At 37.8% G+C, this 21,684-nt stretch overlaps 1 protein-coding gene across 7 annotated transcripts in view; it reads left to right on the top strand.

The window, feature by feature from the left end:
* The window catches only part of FRY (FRY microtubule binding protein), a 204,619-nt gene that overhangs the window by 139,556 nt on the left and 43,379 nt on the right, over positions 1 to 21,684 (top strand). For 6 of the 7 annotated variants that reach the window (XM_086621030.1, XM_086621024.1, XM_086621037.1 and 3 more), the window contains 11 exons: positions 2,630 to 2,712; positions 5,903 to 6,053; positions 6,623 to 6,726; positions 10,422 to 10,607; positions 12,654 to 12,852; positions 13,464 to 13,585; positions 14,474 to 14,661; positions 15,609 to 15,703; positions 17,411 to 18,012; positions 19,743 to 19,840; positions 19,933 to 20,103. In XM_086621030.1, the coding sequence (XP_086477156.1) occupies positions 2,630 to 2,712; positions 5,903 to 6,053; positions 6,623 to 6,726; positions 10,422 to 10,607; positions 12,654 to 12,852; positions 13,464 to 13,585; positions 14,474 to 14,661; positions 15,609 to 15,703; positions 17,411 to 18,012; positions 19,743 to 19,840; positions 19,933 to 20,103 (1,999 nt within the window). Of the gene's footprint in view, positions 1 to 2,629; positions 2,713 to 5,902; positions 6,054 to 6,622; positions 6,727 to 10,421; positions 10,608 to 12,653; positions 12,853 to 13,463; positions 13,589 to 14,473; positions 14,662 to 15,608; positions 15,704 to 17,410; positions 18,013 to 19,742; positions 19,841 to 19,932; positions 20,104 to 21,684 lie in introns of all 7 variants that reach the window. The other variant, XM_086621016.1, reaches the window with a different exon arrangement.

The raw sequence follows: 21,684 nt of genomic DNA, 5'->3' as shown, positions 1-21,684 counted from the left end.
CCCAGTAAGACCATTTTAAAAAGACAGTATGTAAAAGATTTTTTTTCAAAAAGAAAGCTATTCACATGATTCTAGTTCCTGACTGTTGTTTAATAATACATTGCAGAGGAACACATGTTAAAACTGTATTGAATGAACTATGCAAAGTAGATCATGGTTTTGTAGAAATTATCCATGAAGGAGAAAGAGAATCAAGAGTGTGTACTAAATAATGGCTACTAAAATCTGTATGAAAAACAGATTTTCATGCAGAAAGGTATGATCACATTTCATATATGAAAGGTTTGATCACACCTTTTGATTTCATGGACAGTAAGTACAATTTAGAATGCAGATTTGTCTCCATGATTGCAAGGACACCTCCTTTGTCTGGAGAAAATGTCTTACAGAGGAAAGCTATGTAAAATGTTTTGCTTAGATATCATATATTCGATTTAGTCTATTGCTGCTTATGGTACGTACTGACAAATGATGAATGAAAAAATGTGAAGCTTAAGGGCCATCAGATCCTCAAGCGTAGACAGATACAGATTTCTTCTTTCACTGAAACCCTCTTATTTGTGTAAGAGAACTTTGAATAACTTCTAGTGACATTAATTAGTAAGTGTATTAGTATTAGGTTAGTCTGTTGTTCCTGATAGTCACTAGTATCCCTTTAGTAGTCCAGCTCACCTCCCATAGGTTCAGTACTTAGAGGTACCGAGACAATTACGTGAGTGAACTTTTCTCTACTTCAGAGCCTTTTGAATTGCTTGCCTTTTACATGTTATAAACATGAGTGGTGTTTTGTCAGGTCTCCTAATTTAGATGCAAGTAAAAAATGGCACTTAGTACTAAGTAAGGTTTCAAACTGATAGTAAAGAAGATTTGACTCAAAATGAAGGTTTTCAAGATATGCACTACAAGGTACTTAAAAGGAAGATAAAACCATTTTTCCTCTGGATTATTTTTTTATTATTCTTTATGTAAATGTTTATGGCTATATAGTTTTAAGTTAGATTTTTGTTTAGTTGATTTGCAGATAAGTTGAGCAAACTTCATCTCCTACTATACTTTAAATCTAACTTTGTTTTCAGGGTTTCTTGTGTTAGGTAAATTTTAAATGTGACTCCACAAAGTTTTTTAGCATTCAAATATGTCAGAGTCTATATGATAAAAATGAAAGGAAGATCACAAAGTTCTGATATTGGTGTTCTGATTCCTGCTGAAAGACTCCTCAGAAAAAAAAGTAAAAAAATTTGCCTGAATTCATTGCTGGCATTTACATTATCAAAGACTCTAGAAGCTGTAAGTGCATCTCACTTCAAAATCAATGTGTCAATCTTAGAATGTCCATTAATATTGACTTCATATATCAAGACATATTAAATAATGTTTACGGAAGGTAATAGATTTTAAACAAACTATTCTCATAAAACTGGGCATTTTTTTTAAGAATATAAAGCTAATCAGAAGATATGTATGTTTTTATGTTGATGCAATATGATGTAAAATGCGCTGCTCTCAAATAGTTAATATGACCTGTATTCTCCATTTGTTTCATACAGGATAGAATTCATCTCTGCATATTTCTTCATAATTTTTTCCTTGACTTTCTTCTTCTTTTATCTTTTTTTATGCCAGATAAATATGTCAGTAATTGCCAGTTTGCACACATTTGTTAAGGGAATTTATTAAAATACAGGAGAATAAGACAGAAAATGGCAGAATTAAGATGACTCATGATGCCTTTTTGTCACGTCCACAATGAATTTATTGTGCCCTTATAAGACAGATGTCCTTTGGAAACAGCATATTTCAGTTGTTAATTAAAATGCCCTGTAATAATATGTATGCACATTAGTAAGAAATCAAATAGAATGTTGCATAAAGAACCTTCAGTCTTGCTGTGTTTGATATAGTTGGGCTAGCATGGTTATTTGTAATTGGTTTCCTAGCTTTGCAGAAACAGTGATGCTTTTACATCATCACTAGTGTTTGAGCCTCCAGTATGGCTCCTCTCACTCCACTTCGGGCCAGATTGCACTGACAGCACAAGGAGGTGGAGGAAGCCAAAGGAGACCCCCAGTAAAAGTTAGCTTATCATGGATCTGCGGCAGATTTGAGGACAGCTGTGAACAGTTTGTTCTGGCTCTCATATCCCTTAACTCCTGTGCTAGATTTGCTCTGGCAGTTGCTGGATTTTCCTGTTGAAAGTGATCTTCTGCAGCTTTTGCTGCTTGATACCTGTGCGGGCTTGATTTTGGACTATTCAGTTACTGCTTCAGCAGGTTGCCAAAATTTTACCCATGAACATGGGCTGTGGCAAAATACTAGCTGTGAACAGTTTATATGTCAGTTCAGCCTTAGCACAGTTTCTTGCTTCAAGAAAATCCCACGTTTGCAGCATGAGAATTTTCCCTCTGCTAAACTTTAAAAGCTTGTGACACAGGAGCACTCTTAGAACTTCTCAAATACTGGCTGCAAATATCTTTTTTTGTGGAAAGAAACAGCATTGCATTCACACTGCTGTCTACTCCTCTATAAAAAGTGCCTGCTTAAGGAAATGCTTTTTTTGTAGAGTAAGCATATAGTCCAGGTGTTTAATGTCAGCCTGTGTTTTTAATGAAGATTTTTCTTGTATTTGAAGGTTCGGTAATGTAATCAGAGCACATACCCGGCTAGAATCAAGGTACAGTAATAGCTCTGGAGGATCTTATGATGATGACAAAAGTAAGTTCTATTATTCAATTTGTTGAAATTTCTGGTGTTTTGGTGGGAGAGGAAAACATTCTTATGACTGGTGGAGGCTCTCTGTTTAAGTTCTGCATAAACAGTAATGTAGTATCACCATACAGGGAGTGTCCTTATTTTACCTTCATACCTCATTTAATTAATTTCCTTTGTTTAACCTGGGCTCAGTCAAACCTAATAAAAGACGAGAGAACTTCACAGAAGGCAGCAGCAGAGAATCCTCCAGACAGTAACACCTTGAACTTTTCGTACATGGCAAGGCAAAAGACTTCCAAGAGCATTACAGAGAGTACTTCGAATTGTACCCTTTGCCAGTATTTCCCTCCAAGTCAAGGGTTGTTATATGAGCATGAAGAACAGATTCAGAAGTTTCCAAAAATGAGGTCTTACCTCCTCTTTAGCTTTTCTCTGCTGTCTGCAAGCGGTTTCTGACTGCACTGTACAATTCTCTGTTAGAGAGGAGGGTAAGATAGAGCTCCTGAGCACGCTCGTTATTCTTTATGTATTTCTACTAAACAGACTATAAATGGACACTTGATGCTCAGCAGGGATACCAAAGAAAGCCAGGATATTTTTGAAAACTATTGAATGACAGTGTAAATTTTAGGACTTGGATGACTGGACTTCATTTCTGGAGTGAGTTGTAAGGAAGCCAATCTACAGATTTTGGATAGGCCCTGATCAAATGTAAAAAAGGCAAGACATTTTATTGACTTTCATCTCTGACTTAACAAAGCCAGATCACATAACATAGAGGCCATAATGTCTTGTCTTGGTGCTACAGGTGCCATTTTGGGACAGTATTTTGACTTAAAAATTAAATATTTGATATGTTCTTTAATCCAAGTAAATTTTTGGCAATACTCTCTGCAAAATATGGAAACACTGTCAAATGCAATATGATAGGATAATTTAATGTATATCAACAACTGTTTTTCATAATTATGAAACATGATATTTGCAAAATACTGTGTAGGTACATAGTGCAGTATTTAAATACACAAAAAAGTGTGCAGCATATTAAACCCAGTGGTTTTTAGTACACTTGTCTTGTTTTTCTTGTGGCTTTCTAGTGCTGCAGCTGCTAAAAATTCTTCAGCAGATGTTAATTGGAGCACCAGTGCTAATCTGATCTGCATGAACAATCTTTCAAAACAGAACAATGTTTATATTATCAAAATATTCTTCACAAGTAGCTGGTTTTGACAAGAGCTTAGAGTAATGAAAGGTTTAAAAACATTAAAATTTTCTTTGTTCTTTCGGAATGTCTCCTTAAGCCAGTGCCCAAATGTTTTTTCCTGCCTGTACCTGGAAGCTTTGTAGTACTGTGACTATTTATGCAAGGTTTGCTTCTCACAGGGATTCCTTCCGCAAATATACGAATACCTAGATTTAAAATAAAATACATTTTACTTAGCTATTGACATTTATATAGAACTGTAAAAAGAAAGAGTAATTCTTATACCATTTGTCATTCTACAAGATAAATAATGCAATCTCCATTAAGAAGTTGCAACTTATTCCCTCTGGCAGGCAGCCCAGGCTGCAAAGGTGTTGGTGGTACAGCTTCTTTCTTCTCTCCGTTCTACTTGAGCATACGTGTATTGCAGAGGATGTAAATAGGGAACACAGCTCTGCAGCACAGAAGCTCTTTTGTTCAGGCAAATATTGTATGATACGGTGCAAAGTGCTTCTTTTCTTTCTCAGTCTGTACATAAGCCTGTGAAAACATGAGTGAGGAGCTAGGTCTTAGTGTGGATTTCATGAAGCAGTTTTATGTAAAACAAATTGGTAGTAATAAATAATGATTGTGCAGTGCTTTTTATGTGAAAAGCATCTGGCAAACACTATCTGGTTAATCCTTAGAAGATGAGTACGTGAAAATGTTATACTTTGCTACATTTTTAGGTCAGTTTATTCTTCTTTATCTGTAACTAATAAATCATCCTCCAGAGGATGAGAGAAATAAGTAGAGGTCTAAATCATAAAGATCTAAAGTGCTCCTTGGAAGACTAAGACTGAATAATGGAAATAATAAAGTTGGCATTTTGGTAATAATTGGAGGAGCAGCTACTGCATTGAAGGGCTCCTGAAGATCTGGAAACCTGAAGACATTTTGTCAAAACCAAGAGGTGATGTTCATTAGAAAAAGCTAGCTCTGATACTTTTGTAGGCATTAAAACAGTTTTGTTTCCCGTGGCAAGGCTGACAAGCATCAGATACATGCTGTTAAAAACAGGAAAGTGCTGAGAGTTTCAAACCTACCTAAAATGGAAAAAAAAAAACAACAAAAAAACAGAGCAAAAAATAATGCTCTCATTAAAAATTCACAAAGGGCAATGTTTCAATATATGTCAAGAACGGGCCTGGAAAGGATACTTTCCATGGCAGTGTAGCACAGACTGCCAGACCTGGGAAATAAAAACTGACCAATGCGAAAAAACAAGAAGAATGAGAGGGAAAAAAATACAGGAGAGATGAACAAAGCCGTGCAGCAGAGAGAAGACAGAAAGTGGTGGAAATAACCTCATTTACCCACATCATTGCAGATAAACAGGTGGAAGGAAAAAACCTAGTGTTTATTAATGTACAGCAACTGTCATACTGAAGAAAAGTTAAATACATCTTTCAGAAATTCAAGAGATAATTCATCCTTGTTGAAAGAAAATTACCCTGAAGATGTTTTTTGCATTCCTTATGCCTCCTTCCTAACTCAGGACATTTAGCTTCTGCCTTTTTAGCATCGTTCAGCAGGGCACTGGTGAGGAGTTGCAAGAATGTGTCACTGGGACGTGGCTCCTTGCAGCAGATGGCTTCTGACAGGAGCTTTGTTGGCTGAACTTTTCTCTCATTTTTGAAGGGAAAGTCTGTTGCATGGAGCTCTGTGATCTGGGTCCAAAGCTACTAAGTGACAGCAGGGATTCAGCTGCAGCTCCTACCGTTCGATGCTGTCTGCCTGGAATCTGTTTAATTTCCAACAGCATGAAAGAGGGATTAAAAATGCATCGCTTGTTGTGGAACACAGGAATTTGCAAACCTCATGTTATCTTATCACATTATTCCAAACAACTGAGCTGATACATCAGCATAAGTTCTATTTTTTTATTTCTCCAAAACGAGTAACCAGGCTTAGTTTCTGTGCGCTCTGTTTTAATGCTTTTCCACACAGATGATCCTATTTCTCCATATACAAGCTGGTTATTGAATATTGTTGAAACCAAACAACCACATCCTCTGCCCATGCCTTACAATGGAGGATGTTGGGCACCACTTGTGGACTACCTCCCAGAAACCATCACACCCCGAGGACCCCTTCATAGGTGAGCAGTTTCTCATTCTGATGTTTCAAACAGTGAGACACTTCCTCTTACTGGTTGACCAGCACCAATCCAACTGTCCTACCATCCAGAACATCTGAAAATCGTACCTTCAATATCTGCTGATTTCCAGTGCTAAAATCAACATGCAAGGAAGGCTTGTGGTTTACCAGATTTCTACAGAAAGCCTATTTACAATGTAGGGCATCACTTTCTGATAAGAATCAGACTGAAGAAATAACTAAAACAGAAAATGAAAAATTCTCTTCCCCAAGCCTCTGTGGCTGGTATTCATACCACTTTTCCCCCTTGATCTTTTATTTTAACTAGGCTATGCATATTCTGAAATTCCTCTTTTACGTTGTTGGTATTGGCAGTAATAATGTTCTTTTCAGTATTGAGTACTTACCTGCTTAATACTGTAACTAAGGTGCTTCAGCATTAATCCTATTGAGAAGAAATACTACAAATTTGAAAATTTAGAGATTGTTTATTTCTTCAGAAATAGCCATCATGTTACTGTTTTCCCATCTTCAAGAGGTTTCAAACTGCTACTGTGATTTAATTTCCAGGTGCAATATTGCTGTCATCTTCATGACTGAGATGGTAGTGGATCACAGTGTGAGGGAAGATTGGGCTCTTCACCTCCCTTTATTGCTACATGCTCTCTTTTTAGGTAAGACCAACAAAACAAGAAATAACATATATAAAAATATATAAAGAATACATTTATAAAAATTTATATGTATTAATAAATATACATTTGATTATAAAACATATAATTTCTATAAATTTATATTACTTTATATTAATAAAATATAAATGTACTCCTGTCCTTTTAGTTTAGTTTTGCTGAAGCTGTAGAGTTGTGTTTCTTATATGTTTTTAATGATTTTTTTTTAAAAAAAGTCTGAGGCAATTACTGTCTGTGATTTAGTCATTTCAAAACTTTGAAGCATTTGAGTATTAGCCCTGCTCTGTGAGAAAGGTGGGTGAAACTCAGCCCTTGTACAGTCGGCACATGCCTTAGACCTGGATTACACACACCAGTGCTGTCTCTTGCCTTTGCAGAAATATTACGTAAGAGAGCTGAGATGACTGTACTGCAGAGATAGGGAAGGCAGGACACAGACCACTGGAAAGCAGGCTTCATTAGTTTCACTGCTAATGGAAAACTTTATTGTCAGTGTCTTCCCTTATACACCTGAGCATAGAGGCACTGCTTTTTTCCCACTGCTGTGTCTGTTCTTGGTCATAACAGTTCAACTGGAGGGTGATACCTTCCTTATCCTGCCACTTAACATTATGAAAAGTGAGTGGCCTAATTTTTTAGCACACCAGAGTATTTAACATTACAAAGTCATTCCCTGACTTTCCTGGTTGATAAATAATAGTTTTCACAAATAAACACAGCCAGACACTTGTGAAAGAAATTTATTATAACTGGAGATCACAGCCCACATCTCATTCAGTCACCATAGTTACCACGAAGTCTATTCACTGGCAATCTGGGAAGAGTCTGTTGTTCAGTGGGTAAAGAAGATTAAGTTGGGAGGTTACAGCACAGTGGTAGAATATATGTGATATACTTCAGTATATAGTTGAAGAAGATACCTCATTCTCATTTTCTGCTACTCTGTTACCAACTGTTCTGTTTGAAAGTTTTTAATCAAAGAGAGTTTTTTTGAAAATGCACACTCACCAAATACTCAAGTTTTGTATAGTAGTGCATTGATTTCAACAAACTTCTAACGAAACACAAGAATAACAGCCAGGACCGTGTCAGATGGGACTTCCAGGGTCAGTGTCAATATGATGTTTCACATATATTCTTCACTTAAAAGTTAAATCTGTTTTGTGACTGCCCATAGTTTTTTACTTGTTTTTTATATGGCTGTGAACTTTTTAAGTGTAAGAGGGAGCAGAAAGATAACTGGGTAAGTGTATGAATCAAATCAATAGCCATCAACTGATCAAAAGACATCTTTAGTATGATTTGTAACAAGTGTGAGAAAACTGGTGCTTACAGTTAGAAATTCTCACAAGAATAAATTAATAACTTAAGACAGGAATAGTATGCAGCAGCATGGCCACTTCAGTTAAGACAGCTTTAAGGAGCCATCAGGAAGCCATGCAAATAATCATATGCAGAAACAGAGTTACGATATTAGTAATCCATTATAAAAATACCTTTACTGATTTGTTCATGCAGTAATGTTTCAGAATTACATTTTTTCATAAGAAATAAATAGAAATTTATGAATACTATTTGAGACAGTCCCTTGGTTAAGAACTCTCAGTTCTCAAATGTGAAGTTAAAGCTAAATGTAACTGGTAACTAAATGTAACTGGTTTAGTGGTAACTAAAATGAGATCACAGCCTCCAGACTTAAAGTTCAATTTCTCTGTCATTTCACGTCCTATGAAAAATTTCTGTATGTTTTGTAGTAGAGCTCTGCTGTGAGGGTGTAAGGAAGTTATGCTACAAATGTTAACCAAAGGTATGAATTTGATTGAAAATGAAGTATTTCTATCCTATTGGAATGTGAGTAGGCAGATGCACCTGACCAAAGAGGAGACTGGAAACTGGTGTGGTGGCTAGCTGGAGAGCTTGTATTCTTTCATTTATTGGAAGGAGTGAGAAAATACTAAAATGAAAGTATTTTACAATGTATATGTTTAATAGGCTGTTGGATGGTTCATACTACTGATGGTGAAGTAGAGAGGCACACTGCTAGTATGAACCTACCTATCTCAGTAGTGCATGAAAATCACTGCTGCTTAAAAATGTCTTTTGCAACCAGTAAGAAATGAGTTGAACAGCTAGACTCCTTTCCCATAGAAATGTGTCCATGTCACAGAAGTTTGCCGTTTTGGGAACTATTACAAGTTAAAGGCGGCACTAGACACACACAAAGACTGAACTGTCCTTCTCACGTCATAGTTAGCATATCTGTCATATTTCATACAACCCTAGGGTTTAACAGGATTTCAGTCACTAGTGCTGCCAATATAGAATTTATTTTCAACTGAAAGAACTTTTAATACTCTTTTCAGTATCTAATAGAACAAGGTAGGATGGGTTCATTATCTCCTGGCCGGTGGAAAGAAGTGGAGAAAGGAGAATAGGAGCAGAAACCTGAAGAAGCTGAAAAAGAGGTGGGCAAGTTGGCTGTGGTTCTTTTGGAGGAGGCTATGGTCAGATGAGTAAGACCAAAGATCACAGGACCTCCAAAGACCTGCCCATAGGAGCCAAAGACACATTTTTCAGACTATGGCAGTATAAGCAGCTTCATTTTTTGCCCATAGGAGCCAAAGACACATTTTTCAGACTATGGCAGTATAAGCAGCTTCATTTTTGCATGCCAGACAAGAACCAGCGTGACTAGAGTGTATTAGAAAACACCTGACTTGAAAGAGCTGTTGGCTGCTGCCACTTAGAGTAATGGCGCAGCTGCTTTTTAAAGAGGAATATGTCCTCAGAAGAGAGGAGCTGAAGAAGAAAAGAGTTCAATTTTTCAGCACTGAAGCCGCCCCTAAATGGAAGAAAGTATTTGTAAATGTCCTGGAACATACTGAAAGAGAATCGCAGAGATTACTACCACAGAGTGCAGTTTCATAGAATCATAGAATCATAGAATGGTTTGGGTTGGAAGGGACCCTTAAAGATCATTTAGTTCCAACCCCCCTGCCGTGGACAGGGACACCCTCCACTAGATCAGGTGGCTCAAAGCCTCATCCAACCTGGCCTTGAACAGCTCCAGGGCTGGGACAAACATCCATTTCCTTCATATTTGTGATTTGTGGATTATTCAGGTTGTGTTAAAATCTTACAAACAGCAGTAGCGTGAACCAGATCAGAGTGTTTCAGTGCTAGACCTTCAGTTTCAGTTCTGCACCCAGAGCTAGTAGCTAATTTCTTATGCTGCTCACTGGTACCTGAAGTTCTTTTTCAAGAGATTTTGTCTGTCAGTTCCTTTCTTAATAATACCTCTTACAGTTTGCACTCATTGTGAAACTGATGTCTGGGCAAGAAAGCCAGATGCTGAGGTAAGCGATGCGACTACAACCACCACCAATAATTTATTATCTTTAGAGGTTTTCCAGCCCTGTCAAATTAGCACTGTGCTGAGAGAGAATGCATAAAGTTGTATTGCCACACATTTTGTACCTCTGTATGGTACTTCAGTCTGGAAACTACATATACACATACTTTTAGGTAAAACCACTAGTAACTGTGTCTGGAAATACTACATCTTTTGTTTGTTTGCACTGTAGCCATGAACTGCCTTGGAATTTTTGCTATTTCTGGAATGTGAACTTGTTTATTATTACTTCATATTCAGTGATTGCCGTGACCTTTTCTTTTAGGCCTTGACCATTACCGCCCTGAGGTCTTTGAACACAGTAAAAAGTTACTGCTTCACCTTCTGATTGCATTATCTTGCAATAGCAACTATCAAGCCATTGCATCAGTGCTTCTTCAGACCAGAGAGATGAATGAGACCAAGACTCTGACAGTACAACCAGCATACTTACCTGAATATCTTTATACAGGTAATAAAGCAAAAGAAGAAATTAACATTGCATTATACTGTGAGGTTTTTGAAAGTAGGATGTCAAGGTTACTTTCCTAAAATGTAACAGTTTTGATAAATTAAAGTAGTAAAGTGACAAATATGAACAGTTCCCATTAATATTAATTCCATGTGAACTACCCTAGAGATGTGCCCAAATTATTATTAGATAACTTTTCCTGATAGTGAGAAAGCTATCTGATGTAAGGCAAAATATATAATGTAGAATTTTAAACATTAATATGGCTAATAACTTCCTAACTTCTCCCTCAGGGAACAAGGACTACTTTAAATGAGGGTAATCACTCCTCAACCTTCAAAAGAAATGAATAAATAATTCCAGTACAGGAAAAGCAGCAAGAATGTGCAGCTCGGATTTTCCATTATTAAGTTAAATTTCACATGATATACACCCTCCTTTATATCCCAGATATGCTTCATTTCTGTCCTGAGATTTGTTTCTGCATCAGGAGGCTTACTTCAGACCTCTGCTGAGATGGGTGTTCTGTTAACTTTTAGCAATTTACCTGTTTTTAAGGGCTTGGTTGGGAACAGTTTGTAGAAAGCTGCTGGCTAGATTTACTACTGTCATGTAATATTATTAAAAGTAAGTGTTCAGTTGAGATCTGACAGAATCGTAGAACGAATGTAGAGTATGGAGGTGGGATTAGCTGTCTGGGAGAGAGTGAGGAACTTTACCCTACAGTGAGAAATGAAAAGATTACCAAACTAGTGGCATTTCTGTGGTTCTTTAGGAATATAACAAAAAGTAATAAATATTTTGCCTTATAAAGAATATTATTTGATAACTGATTATTATTTTTCATAAGACATAAAAGAATTATTTTAGAGTAATGAGGAGAAGGGATAGGTATTTCAGATTAATGAATTAGTTTGGCCATTCAGGTTTCGTTCTGAATAATGTCTGTGCAAAATTACCTCACACGTGAATTTCCTGCCTTGGGTTGTGTAGATCTCTTTTCTAATGCATGTCCATGAATTATTAAATACAGAATAAAATTCTTACATTAAAATTATATTATTGCTTTTCTGCCAAAATGAAAAACTGTTTCATTCCCGTGTCTGAAAAACATAGTTGGTACCCTGTGTCTGGGCCTCTTAAGTCCAAGAAGTTATCAAAACTTTATATTTGGACTCTTTTTTGAGCAGCTAATACAAAGCGAGAGTGTGAGTGAGTAGCTATAGCAAAGAATCCTAACTGAAAACATTTCAGCTCGGGTTTGTTCCACATATTGTCAGGCAACTAAATGAAGAGTCTCCTGACCTGCAATGGATTTTATCAGTGGAGGGGCCCCTCCTGCTCTCAGTCTTCTTGAAAGGCCAGCTTTTCTGTTGTAGATACAGCCTAAGATGACTAGCAGTCTGACCTTGAGAAAACAGTTCTTAGTTTCTAATTTCAGCTCTGAAGTTGTGTGGCAAGCTTTTTATTTAGCAGAACTCTTATTCAGATGTTTAATCTTAATGCTGAGAACATTTAGTATGAGTAGTCCAGTGTTTACAGTTACTGAAGGTGTTGAACAGAAGTCTTAAAACATTTGTGTCTTGTTTTCCATTACATTTGTAAAATTAGGACAATATCATTGTCCTAAAAAATTCCACCCTGTGGAGTTTTTTTCCTCATCAGACTAGCCCAGAGCAGTGAGCTGAACTTCACATGCACGTAGCCAACTTCAAAATTCACTTTACAAAAAGTCATACTTCTGAATGTAAAACGCCCTGAAGCATTTGTTTTTCAAGTAGTGTAGCCCTCAAGCAGTAAAAAAAAATAAATATCTTGACTTTGATATTAATCATTTTATACTGGATTCTGCATGTTTAGAAACACAGTACCATTTTCACTCCCATCAGGGTTTGAGGGGTTGTTGTATTCTGCAGGTTTTCCCCGTGTTTCCCAGTAGAAGGTTTCTGCTGCTGACTCCGAAAGGAGCTGCTTGGCAGACGCTTTCATCTGCAATGCTGGCCCAACAGTGCATTCCATCTTTATCTCCTCCCTTTCGGCTGGCAGGTGGCTTTGACTTTCTGCGGGAATACCAGTCTTCTCCGGTGCCAGATTCCGGCTTGAGCTCCAGCTCCACCTCCTCCAGTATCAGCCTGGGAGGCAGCAGTGGAAATCTCCCACAGATTACACAAGAGGTTGAGGACATGGACACTGCTGCTGAAACAGATGAGAAAGCAAACAAATTAATTGAGTTTCTGACAACCAGGTAATGGAGATAAGCAGAGGTTACATTCGTACTCGAAACACATACTTTCAAGTCTTCTCTACAATTATCTGTAGCAACTTAAAAGACTCAAAGGAAAATGACTGAGCTTTTATAGTAATTACAGACTCCCATTCCTCTTTTATTGATACCTGTAGAAGTAGGTAGGTGCTTAAAAGCGTTACAGTGCCAGGAACAATAGAAAAAAATCTTGCCTGACAGGAATAAAATGTTTAATTGACTGATAGTGTATTATTTTCAAAAGGAACTAATGGAAGAAGAGAATTTTATTACTATAATATGAAATAGGAAGTGTACAGGGCATAGTGAAAGGCCATGGTGAAGCTAATATTAACTGCTCACTATAGCCAGCAGATCCTAGGCGCAATGTTAAAATTAAAAACAAGGGTTTGTTTATGCTGCTGTCTAAATAGTATAACTTATATTTTAAAAGAGAGGTTTTGAAAATAGGAAGATTTATTTGCGTATATTTTGCTCATAAAATTCTGTTCAGTTGCATGTTTCCCAGGCTATACAGTTTATGTATTTTAACTGATTACATTTATTTCAGATAACTCAGAGAAATTTTGCACTTTGTTGTGTATTTCTTTAAGGGCATTTGGTCCACTTTGGTGCCATGAAGATATCACTCCCAAAAATCAGAACACCAAGAGTGCTGAACAGCTTACTAATTTTCTGCGTCATGTTGTATCTGTATTTAAAGATTCCAAGTCAGGTAGTAATTTCTTTTCCTAATAACTAAATTTTCTTTTCCTAATAAGTAAAAAAATGTTCCTTCAAGGTCACGCTGAATGTTTATCCTGTGACTTAGTGTATCTGCTTATGCTGAAGTATGACATATTGTATGTCTTAACAAGGATGTACAACATACGAAAGAATTGCTGTAAAAAATCATGTTAGATTGGACTGTGGCTAGATGTTAAATCAAACATTTCTTCAAAGCTGTTGGTAGAAAGCCTTTTGATTGATTCTACAGAAAAAAAAAGTCCTCTATGTCGTGTTGGTAAAATACATCACAGTTACTAAGTAAATGTAGTTTGTTAAAGTTCTTCTGGCACTTAAAGTTTAGTTTTAATTTGTTATGTTTTTTGAGCTTGGGAAATGTACTGATTATATTTTGAAAACCCTCACAGTCACTAATTAAATGTCTTCCAAGATCAAAGCAGAATCCAGCACCAGTATTTATATTTAAGATCTTATCCAAAGCCTACTGAAGCTAATAGAAAAACTCTAATTCAGCTTGGCTTTCGGTTTGAGAGTGTTCAGAAGTTACTGTGTTGCTGCCAGCAAGAATAGTGAATGGCTTGGTAGTTTATCCAGGAACTGTAAAAAAATTGCATCAGATGAAGAATTTCAGGTTTTTGCTGACAAACATTTGCAGACTCAGAACTTTGGGTTTACATTTTATTTTCTTATATTCTGCATGAAATAAATGTAAACAGTGGGAAATTCTCACAAACACAGACATTTCTGCATCTCCATTTCTCATAGGGTTTACAGGATACACTACAGTACATATCCTCCCCTCGCAGTTGGTTCAGCCTGTTTAAAGTAGTGTGTCATTAAAAAAAAAAAAAAATTGACATCCTGTTCTTTTTCTTAGGTTTTCATTTGGAGCAGCATCTGAGTGAAGTTGCTTTACAAACAGCCCTTTCAAGCTCTTCAAGACATTACGCGGGTCGCTCTTTCCAGATATTCAGGGCCTTAAAGCAGCCCCTTTCTGCACATGCATTGTCTGACCTCCTGTCAAGATTGGTGGAAGTTATTGGAGAGCATGGAGATGAGATTCAAGTATGCATGTGTACATAATGCTTCTTAGTACTGTTGAATTAATGTATACTTAATTTAAAATCACCATATTAACAAGGTGTTCTGGAGTCAAGTGATGCAAAGTAGAATGTGGCCTTAGAAAAGGTTACCTCTGAGTTTACTGAATCCATATGTACCTTATGAAAGCCTTCATCAGGCTGTTACAATCTTATATAGCTCTAAAGAGAACAACTAAAAAACATCTAGTAGATGTCACTCAGAATGAAATCTTCGTGGTGACCACTTTTTCCCTTTTCACATCATTAATTTGTGCTTAAGGCACCCATCATCCTGTCTGATGGCATAATCTGACGTGAAGTAGACACCACCTCGTTTCTCAAATGTTAACATCTTTTGGAATAAAGAAATCTACACTATCCATAACAATACAAAGCTTACACTGACCTAATTTGATCCAGTCCTCTCTTAGTGAACCATGATGTTCACTTCATTTAGCTAAACAGACTGTTCTCTCTTGAAATTTTACAATCAGAGACTATTTATTGCGAGATTCAAGATTTAATAAAGAGAACTACTGGCTCTTAATAAGAAATAGACTGACATCACCTTCATATTTTACTTAGGTAATGAAACTGCCACAAGATGACAGTAATATTCTGTCACAACTGCTTGTGCAGAATTTAAATCAGTGACCTGCAAGGCAGATGTTCTGTAGGCCATTACCAGTCCTCTGAGGAGATACGTGCCCTTCTTGCATGCCTTTGTGGATCAGTCAGAGGCAGAAAATAAAACACATTTGTAGTGACATTTTAATGTTCAGGGCAGTGGCGTTGATATGAATGTTGTTCTTTTTTTCAGGAGAAATGACAGGGTGTCAGTAGGTGCCTATTCCTTTTATGAACTGAAGATTTTAAATGTTCACTCTTTTGAATGTCTGTGTTGAAATGGCTAACCTTGTGCATTGATAGGGGTACGTAATGGAAGCACTACTTACTTTGGAGGCTGCTGTGGATAATCTGTCTGACTGTTTGAAGAACAGTGATCTCTTGACAGTGTTATCGCGGTAAGAGCCTTTTTTCCTAACTATATCTTTTTTTTTTTTCCAGTGTCTCATGATATTAAGTGTGCAGTTCTGCAGTCTGACAGCGTAATATTATTTTGATAAGACTGAGCTTATTTGTAACTTTCAGAGAACTAGACTAAAAGTACATCTCAGCCAAATTTTGCAGTAGCTGAAATAATGTTGATAGAACTAATGGAACTTTACAATGCATTGTAAATTCTGCCTTGCTGCTACTTGAGTATAACTTACTTTAACATTCTTTAAAAATATTTTATTTTTTTCACCTTTTTACGGTATACTTGAAAACATATCCAGGAAGAAACATGGGTTTTGGAATATTGGTTTCATACAACCTGTCATTCTTAGATGAGGTATTACTCAAGAAATAAATGATCACACTTTGTTCTCCTCAATAAAACTAGGGAGAATTTTGTCCCATGTATACCTAACCCATGGATTTTGCCAGACATGTAGACCATCTTTATGAAACCCTTGGCCTTAAAGCAGACCTTTGTACGTGGAGGGAAATTGCAGGCTCCTTCTATAACACAGCTGTTGTCGGTACTGCAGAAGATTAATGTCTATCTGACTCCTAATAGCAACAATGGAATAGAGAACGTGTTAGAAAAATGTCCAAAAGTTACCATGCTTCACATGCAGAACAAAAATACATGGACTGTCACTTCTGAAGCTAGTAGGCAGGGTGCTATGTATTATACTGCAACAGTGGAACTGTTGTGACAGAGTAGAGGTGGGGAAATACAGCTTCTACTTTCTAAACTAAGGGCTATTTATCTTTCTTTAGTGCACTTTTCAGATGGAGCAGAAAATAAGAAACACTCCTGAAAGCAGTGGGTTGCAATATTCTCTACTCTGACATTATTGATTCCAGAAGATCCTCTTCAAATATTATGGACAGTAGGGATTCATAATATATGAGTTAGGAATGGGACCAGAGAGTCGGGAATTAACTGTTCTCCAGAGGAAACTTCCCTTGCATATATCAACACAGCATGCTCATCTGTACAGATAACTGATAGGGATTGTCTGGATCATCACATGATAGCCCATGAGGAGGCATCACAGTCACTGAAATTCAAACACCTCCACTTGCTCTAAACCGTCTTGAAGAGATCTTAGGATACAGGCAGGGGAGGATGCAATGACGACATGGTTTCTGAAGGCCTGTACTAACAAGAACCTAGAGAACCATGTGGCAGATTTCTTGAGGATAATGCAGCATATTTGTCATTCTGCTTAAGATAATGCTGTTTTTCTGCCCACAGTTCTCAAATTAGCCAGTAAGCCATTGTGCATTTTGCCTGCCAGCTGTCCCAAATTCAGGGTTTGCTTCACTGATGAGGGCATTTTGAAGACCAAAATTGGTTTCAATTCTACCACTGCCCCACTTTATGAGTATATTTCCACAATTCACTTCACAGCTCTGTTTCTCTTATCCCTGTGCCATTCTTGCCTATCTAGACTGTAGGCTATCCTGCTCCAGCTTTGCGCAGTGCCACATGAACCTCACTTCAGTCACGTCTGTGGGCATTTCTGAAAAAAAAGACAGTTTGCAGTAGATAATGTGGTGGTTTACTTTTCCTATTTAAATGTTTATTTACAGTTTGGTAAACTTGCATCCAATATATATAGGTTTCAAGCTGTGCATTCACACATTGCAATATATGTTCTATATTTTGGGTTCAGTTCATCTTCGCCAGATTTGACCTCAAGCACCAAACTGACTGCAAACCGGAAGAGCACAGGACAGCTGAACGTGAATCCTGCGAGTGGTAACACAGCCACTGCTGAACGAAGCAGGCACCAGAGGAGCTTCTCTGTGCCCAAAAAGTTCGGAGATGTGGACAAGTCCTCGGACCCACCACGCAGTGCCACACTAGACAGAATTCAGGCATGCACCCAACAAGGCCTGTCCTCTAAAACCAGGAGTTCATCTTCTCTAAAGGACAGTCTCACTGACCCATCCCATATTAACAATCCAACCAACCTACTGGCCACCATCTTCTGGGTTGCTGTGGCTTTGATGGAATCGGATTTTGAGTTTGAGTATCTAATGGCATTGCGGTTACTGAATAAACTTCTGGCTCATTTGCCACTAGATAAAGCTGAAAACCGGGAGAAGTTAGAGAAGTTGCAAGGGCAGCTGAAGTGGGCAGACTTCTCAGGGCTTCAGCAGCTACTCCTGAAAGGATTCACCTCCCTTACTACCACTGATCTGACACTACAGCTCTTCAGTTTGCTGACACCAGTGTCTCGAATATCCATGGTGGATTCCTCTCAAGCTATAGGTAAAACTAGTATACTTTTCTCTCTTTCGGTTTCCATTGCTTTGACATTTGATGACGGAATTAGGCAATCTGCAGAAAACCAAAACCGTCATTTTTCCTTTCTGTTCTAATGTAGCATAATGTACTTTTGCTTTGAGTTGGATGGGCTTTTTGGAAGTTTCGTAGCAATATAACACACTTCTGAAAAGTGAATCTGTTGTACAATAAGGTTTTGGAGGAAAGCGGTCATGTATTATTTCACATTTCAGATCTAGGGCTTAGCAACATAGAAAGTTTCTGAGTGCTGACAAAATAAGCATATGTAAGGAGATACTGTAAAATTTTCTAGAACCTATTTTGGCTAGATTTTCCACTGAATTATTTTCAGAATATTGCAAATTATTTGATTTTAAATTAAGGCTTCATGGTATTTTTCCTATAAATATAAACATTGAAAACTCTTGTACACTTTTTAGATAAACTACAATAGCATGTTAGTGAGTGAGGAGAGAGGCCTGGGTTATAAGAAAATAAGGTAACATTTTGAAATTCCCAATTATTTAGTTAAGGTTGTGGCAACTACTGAATTCTATTTCTTGAAGAGAGTTTCTGTATTGTTCTAGATATTTAATCCTCTGTCTCAGTCGAAACACAAATATTAAGACAATTGTGCAGGCTTCACAACTAAGTCATAACAATCTTAGACATGGAGTGAGGAGATGAGTGCCATGAACAGCCTGCCCATCTTTGAAGCACCTGTGTGGTACCTGTGTTTCAGACTTCAGTTGGGCAATTCACACATGGGCTGTGATGGTGCCATCTGGAGACATCTTCTTTTCCCTGAGTGTGGAGGGACAATATGCTTCTAGCTTAGGCAACTTAATTGTGTAGAATGAGACAGAATGAATGGTTAGCAAGATATTTCCTTAGATCAGATTCTTTCTTTTCAAAAAACAAATTGTGTCCAGATACAATTTCTTAACTTCTGAGCTCTGAGCTCCCACCTGAACTGGAGCAGCTTTTGTTACAGCTCCCGGTTACAGTCGCTGTCTGTAGTTCATCAGCTACCTTAAGCTATGAGTTGGTGCAGAAGAGCTGGATCCCAGCTCCAGACAAAGCCCTTGCGCTAAAGACAGCAGCTGGCACTTGGCACAGGAGCCATCTTCTAGCTTCAGAAACATCATTTGAGTAGTCTCATCTGAACAGTTCTATCAGAATTTTGATTCATTATTATTATTATTCACTTGAACAGTATAAAGCAATGGAAGCTGTACCTGGCAGCCTGACCAAAACAGTTGTTCATTTATCAATACTCAATAAATTTCTTCTTGTGTTTTAGCAGGAGTAATTAAAATGCCACCAGTTAAGACTGCCAGTAAAGCCCATTAAGTGGAAAAGATAAACATACTCTCTAACAGGAATAAAATACATGCTTTTGTGAGATATTTTATCCTGGAAACACCTGTTTGTGTGGTAGTGTTTGCAGAAATAGATTCATGCTTTGTAACAGTACTGTTGCCTAAACGATATACTGGATTTTCAAGTTAAGGCCTCTTATTAGGCCTTTTCAAAACAAGGACTCTTAAGTCAAATGTGGCATGGCCAGTGGCATGAGCAGCTCGACAGAGTCTGTGTGAGTTTACAGCTAATGTAATACTGAAACTGTGACCTCCCGTGAAACACCAACTTGAAGATCACTGTGGCTCTTACGGTCCAAAATACACATTTTTTTCTGTATTTTCCTGTTCTAGGATTTCCACTGAATGTTTTGTGTCTCCTGCCCCATTTAATTCAGCATTTTGACAGCCCAAACCAGTTTTGTAAAGATATAGCAGAAAGGATCGCTCAGGTATCAAAGTTATTTACTGTTTTATACATCCTCAAACCCTGTCAATGCAGTTGCCTTGTTCTTAATGTGTTTTGACATTTATATTTAATTAGGTTTGTTTGGAGGAGAAGAACCCCAAGCTATCAAATCTTGCACATGTCATGACCCTTTATAAAACACATAGCTATACAAGGGACTGTGCTACCTGGGTAAATGTGGTTTGCCGTTACCTTCATGAAGCTTTTGCTGATATTACATTGAGTATGGTTACATATTTGGCTGAGGTAAGTTTTCAAAGATTTTTTTACTGTTTTAATTCTTCTGTTGCCTAACAACTCAAAGAGCTGAGGTTTGCCTGCAGATTGCTGGGGGCTCTCTGTAGCTGTTACTTTGTAATTAAGAGTAAAAAGCAGAAATTAGCAGAAAGAAAGGGAATTACTGTAAGAAATCAATATTGAACACTAAAGCAAAAGTCAGCAAAGGTCTGCAGGGCTGATGCATCTTAAAGCAGCTTCGCTCCTCAGCCAGTGAGATTTTCCACTGTGAAAGACAGAAACCGAACAACATTTATTTAGATCCCACTGAGGAAAATAAGAGAAGGACTAAGTCCAAAAGGGGTTTAGCAGCATAAATAAGATATCATCTGCTATATAAGGATCTGGTTCTTGATACAGATTTGTATGCATTCCTCTAATACTGAATGGGATCATCTTGCTGCCCATGTTTTCCCCTGTGCTCATCGCTTACTCCTAAAATTTCTCACAAATGGAATATAGAGCTGATGCAGTGTTTCTACTGAGGATCCAAGGCTCAGTTCTGCTCTTTAGCTCAAGGCCACTTGATCTTCTGCCTCCTGTGTCAGATCAGTGTCAGGGCACCATTTTCTTGGAGAGTTCTCAGATTTATCCCTTCACTTTGCTGCTGTAGTGAGATGCCTTCAGTCTCCCCTCTAATCCAGGGAGAATGAAGTTCTATATTCATGACATAAATTCACTAGCATCTTTAGAGTAGCTTTGTGTTTTGGAGCAGATTCCTTCTTCTGTCTGCCAAAGGATCTACAGAAACTCTGCAGGCACCTCTGATACTGGCTATCCACAGAGTTTCAAGAGCCTGAAAGGCCCAGCTGTGCTCCCACCCTCACTCAGACTTCAGAGCAAACTTGGCCCTGCTGCCTAAAGCTGCAGTTCCCCACCTTGTTTGCACATGGAGGCTATAAGTAAACAATCAGATCAGATCTTGACTAATGGTGAAAGCCATGACTCTTCTGTAGGAAACTAAAGCAGGACTCTGAGGTTTTTCAGTCTGTTTTCAGAATCAATTAGATTACAATCAATTAGAGAATTATTAGCTCTTCGAACATGACAACTCTGAATTATCCAGAGTCAAGTGTCTCCTTCACAGCCGAAACTTGTGTTCCTAATAAACAAATGCTGTAAAAATTGAGGTTTAACTCGTCCTTCTTTGCTTTCCCAGCCTTAGGAAAGTGTTTGCCCCTCTGTTTTCCCTTCTATGCTCTACATACAGCTACTAGTGCTGCAGCACCTCCACAAAGACCTTTGCATGTGATCTCGCTCCCCTCGAAACGAGCTTAGACATGCATCTGGAGACTCTTTCTTTGCATTTCCCCTTTGCTGTAGATTGGCACCACGCCACTATATTAACAGCAAGTCAGGGAGGTTTTTGACATTAATTAAGGCACATTCCTCACATAGTACCATCATTGCAGGATGACAGAGTAGTAAGCATGACTTCCTTTCTCTGTTTACATTGACTGCAGCTTTGTTGAGTCATGTCTGGGAATATTTGTATGGGCATAGGGTAGCTGCCAGTCTGGAGGAGGAGGAATAGACAAGAAACCATCTTGT

Source organism: Tauraco erythrolophus, chromosome 1 (genome assembly GCF_009769465.1).
Source record: "Tauraco erythrolophus isolate bTauEry1 chromosome 1, bTauEry1.pri, whole genome shotgun sequence".
Lineage (NCBI taxonomy): Eukaryota > Metazoa > Chordata > Aves > Musophagiformes > Musophagidae > Tauraco > Tauraco erythrolophus.
The sequence above is the reverse complement of the archived record's forward strand: the minus strand, read 5'-3'. Positions and strand labels throughout refer to the sequence as shown.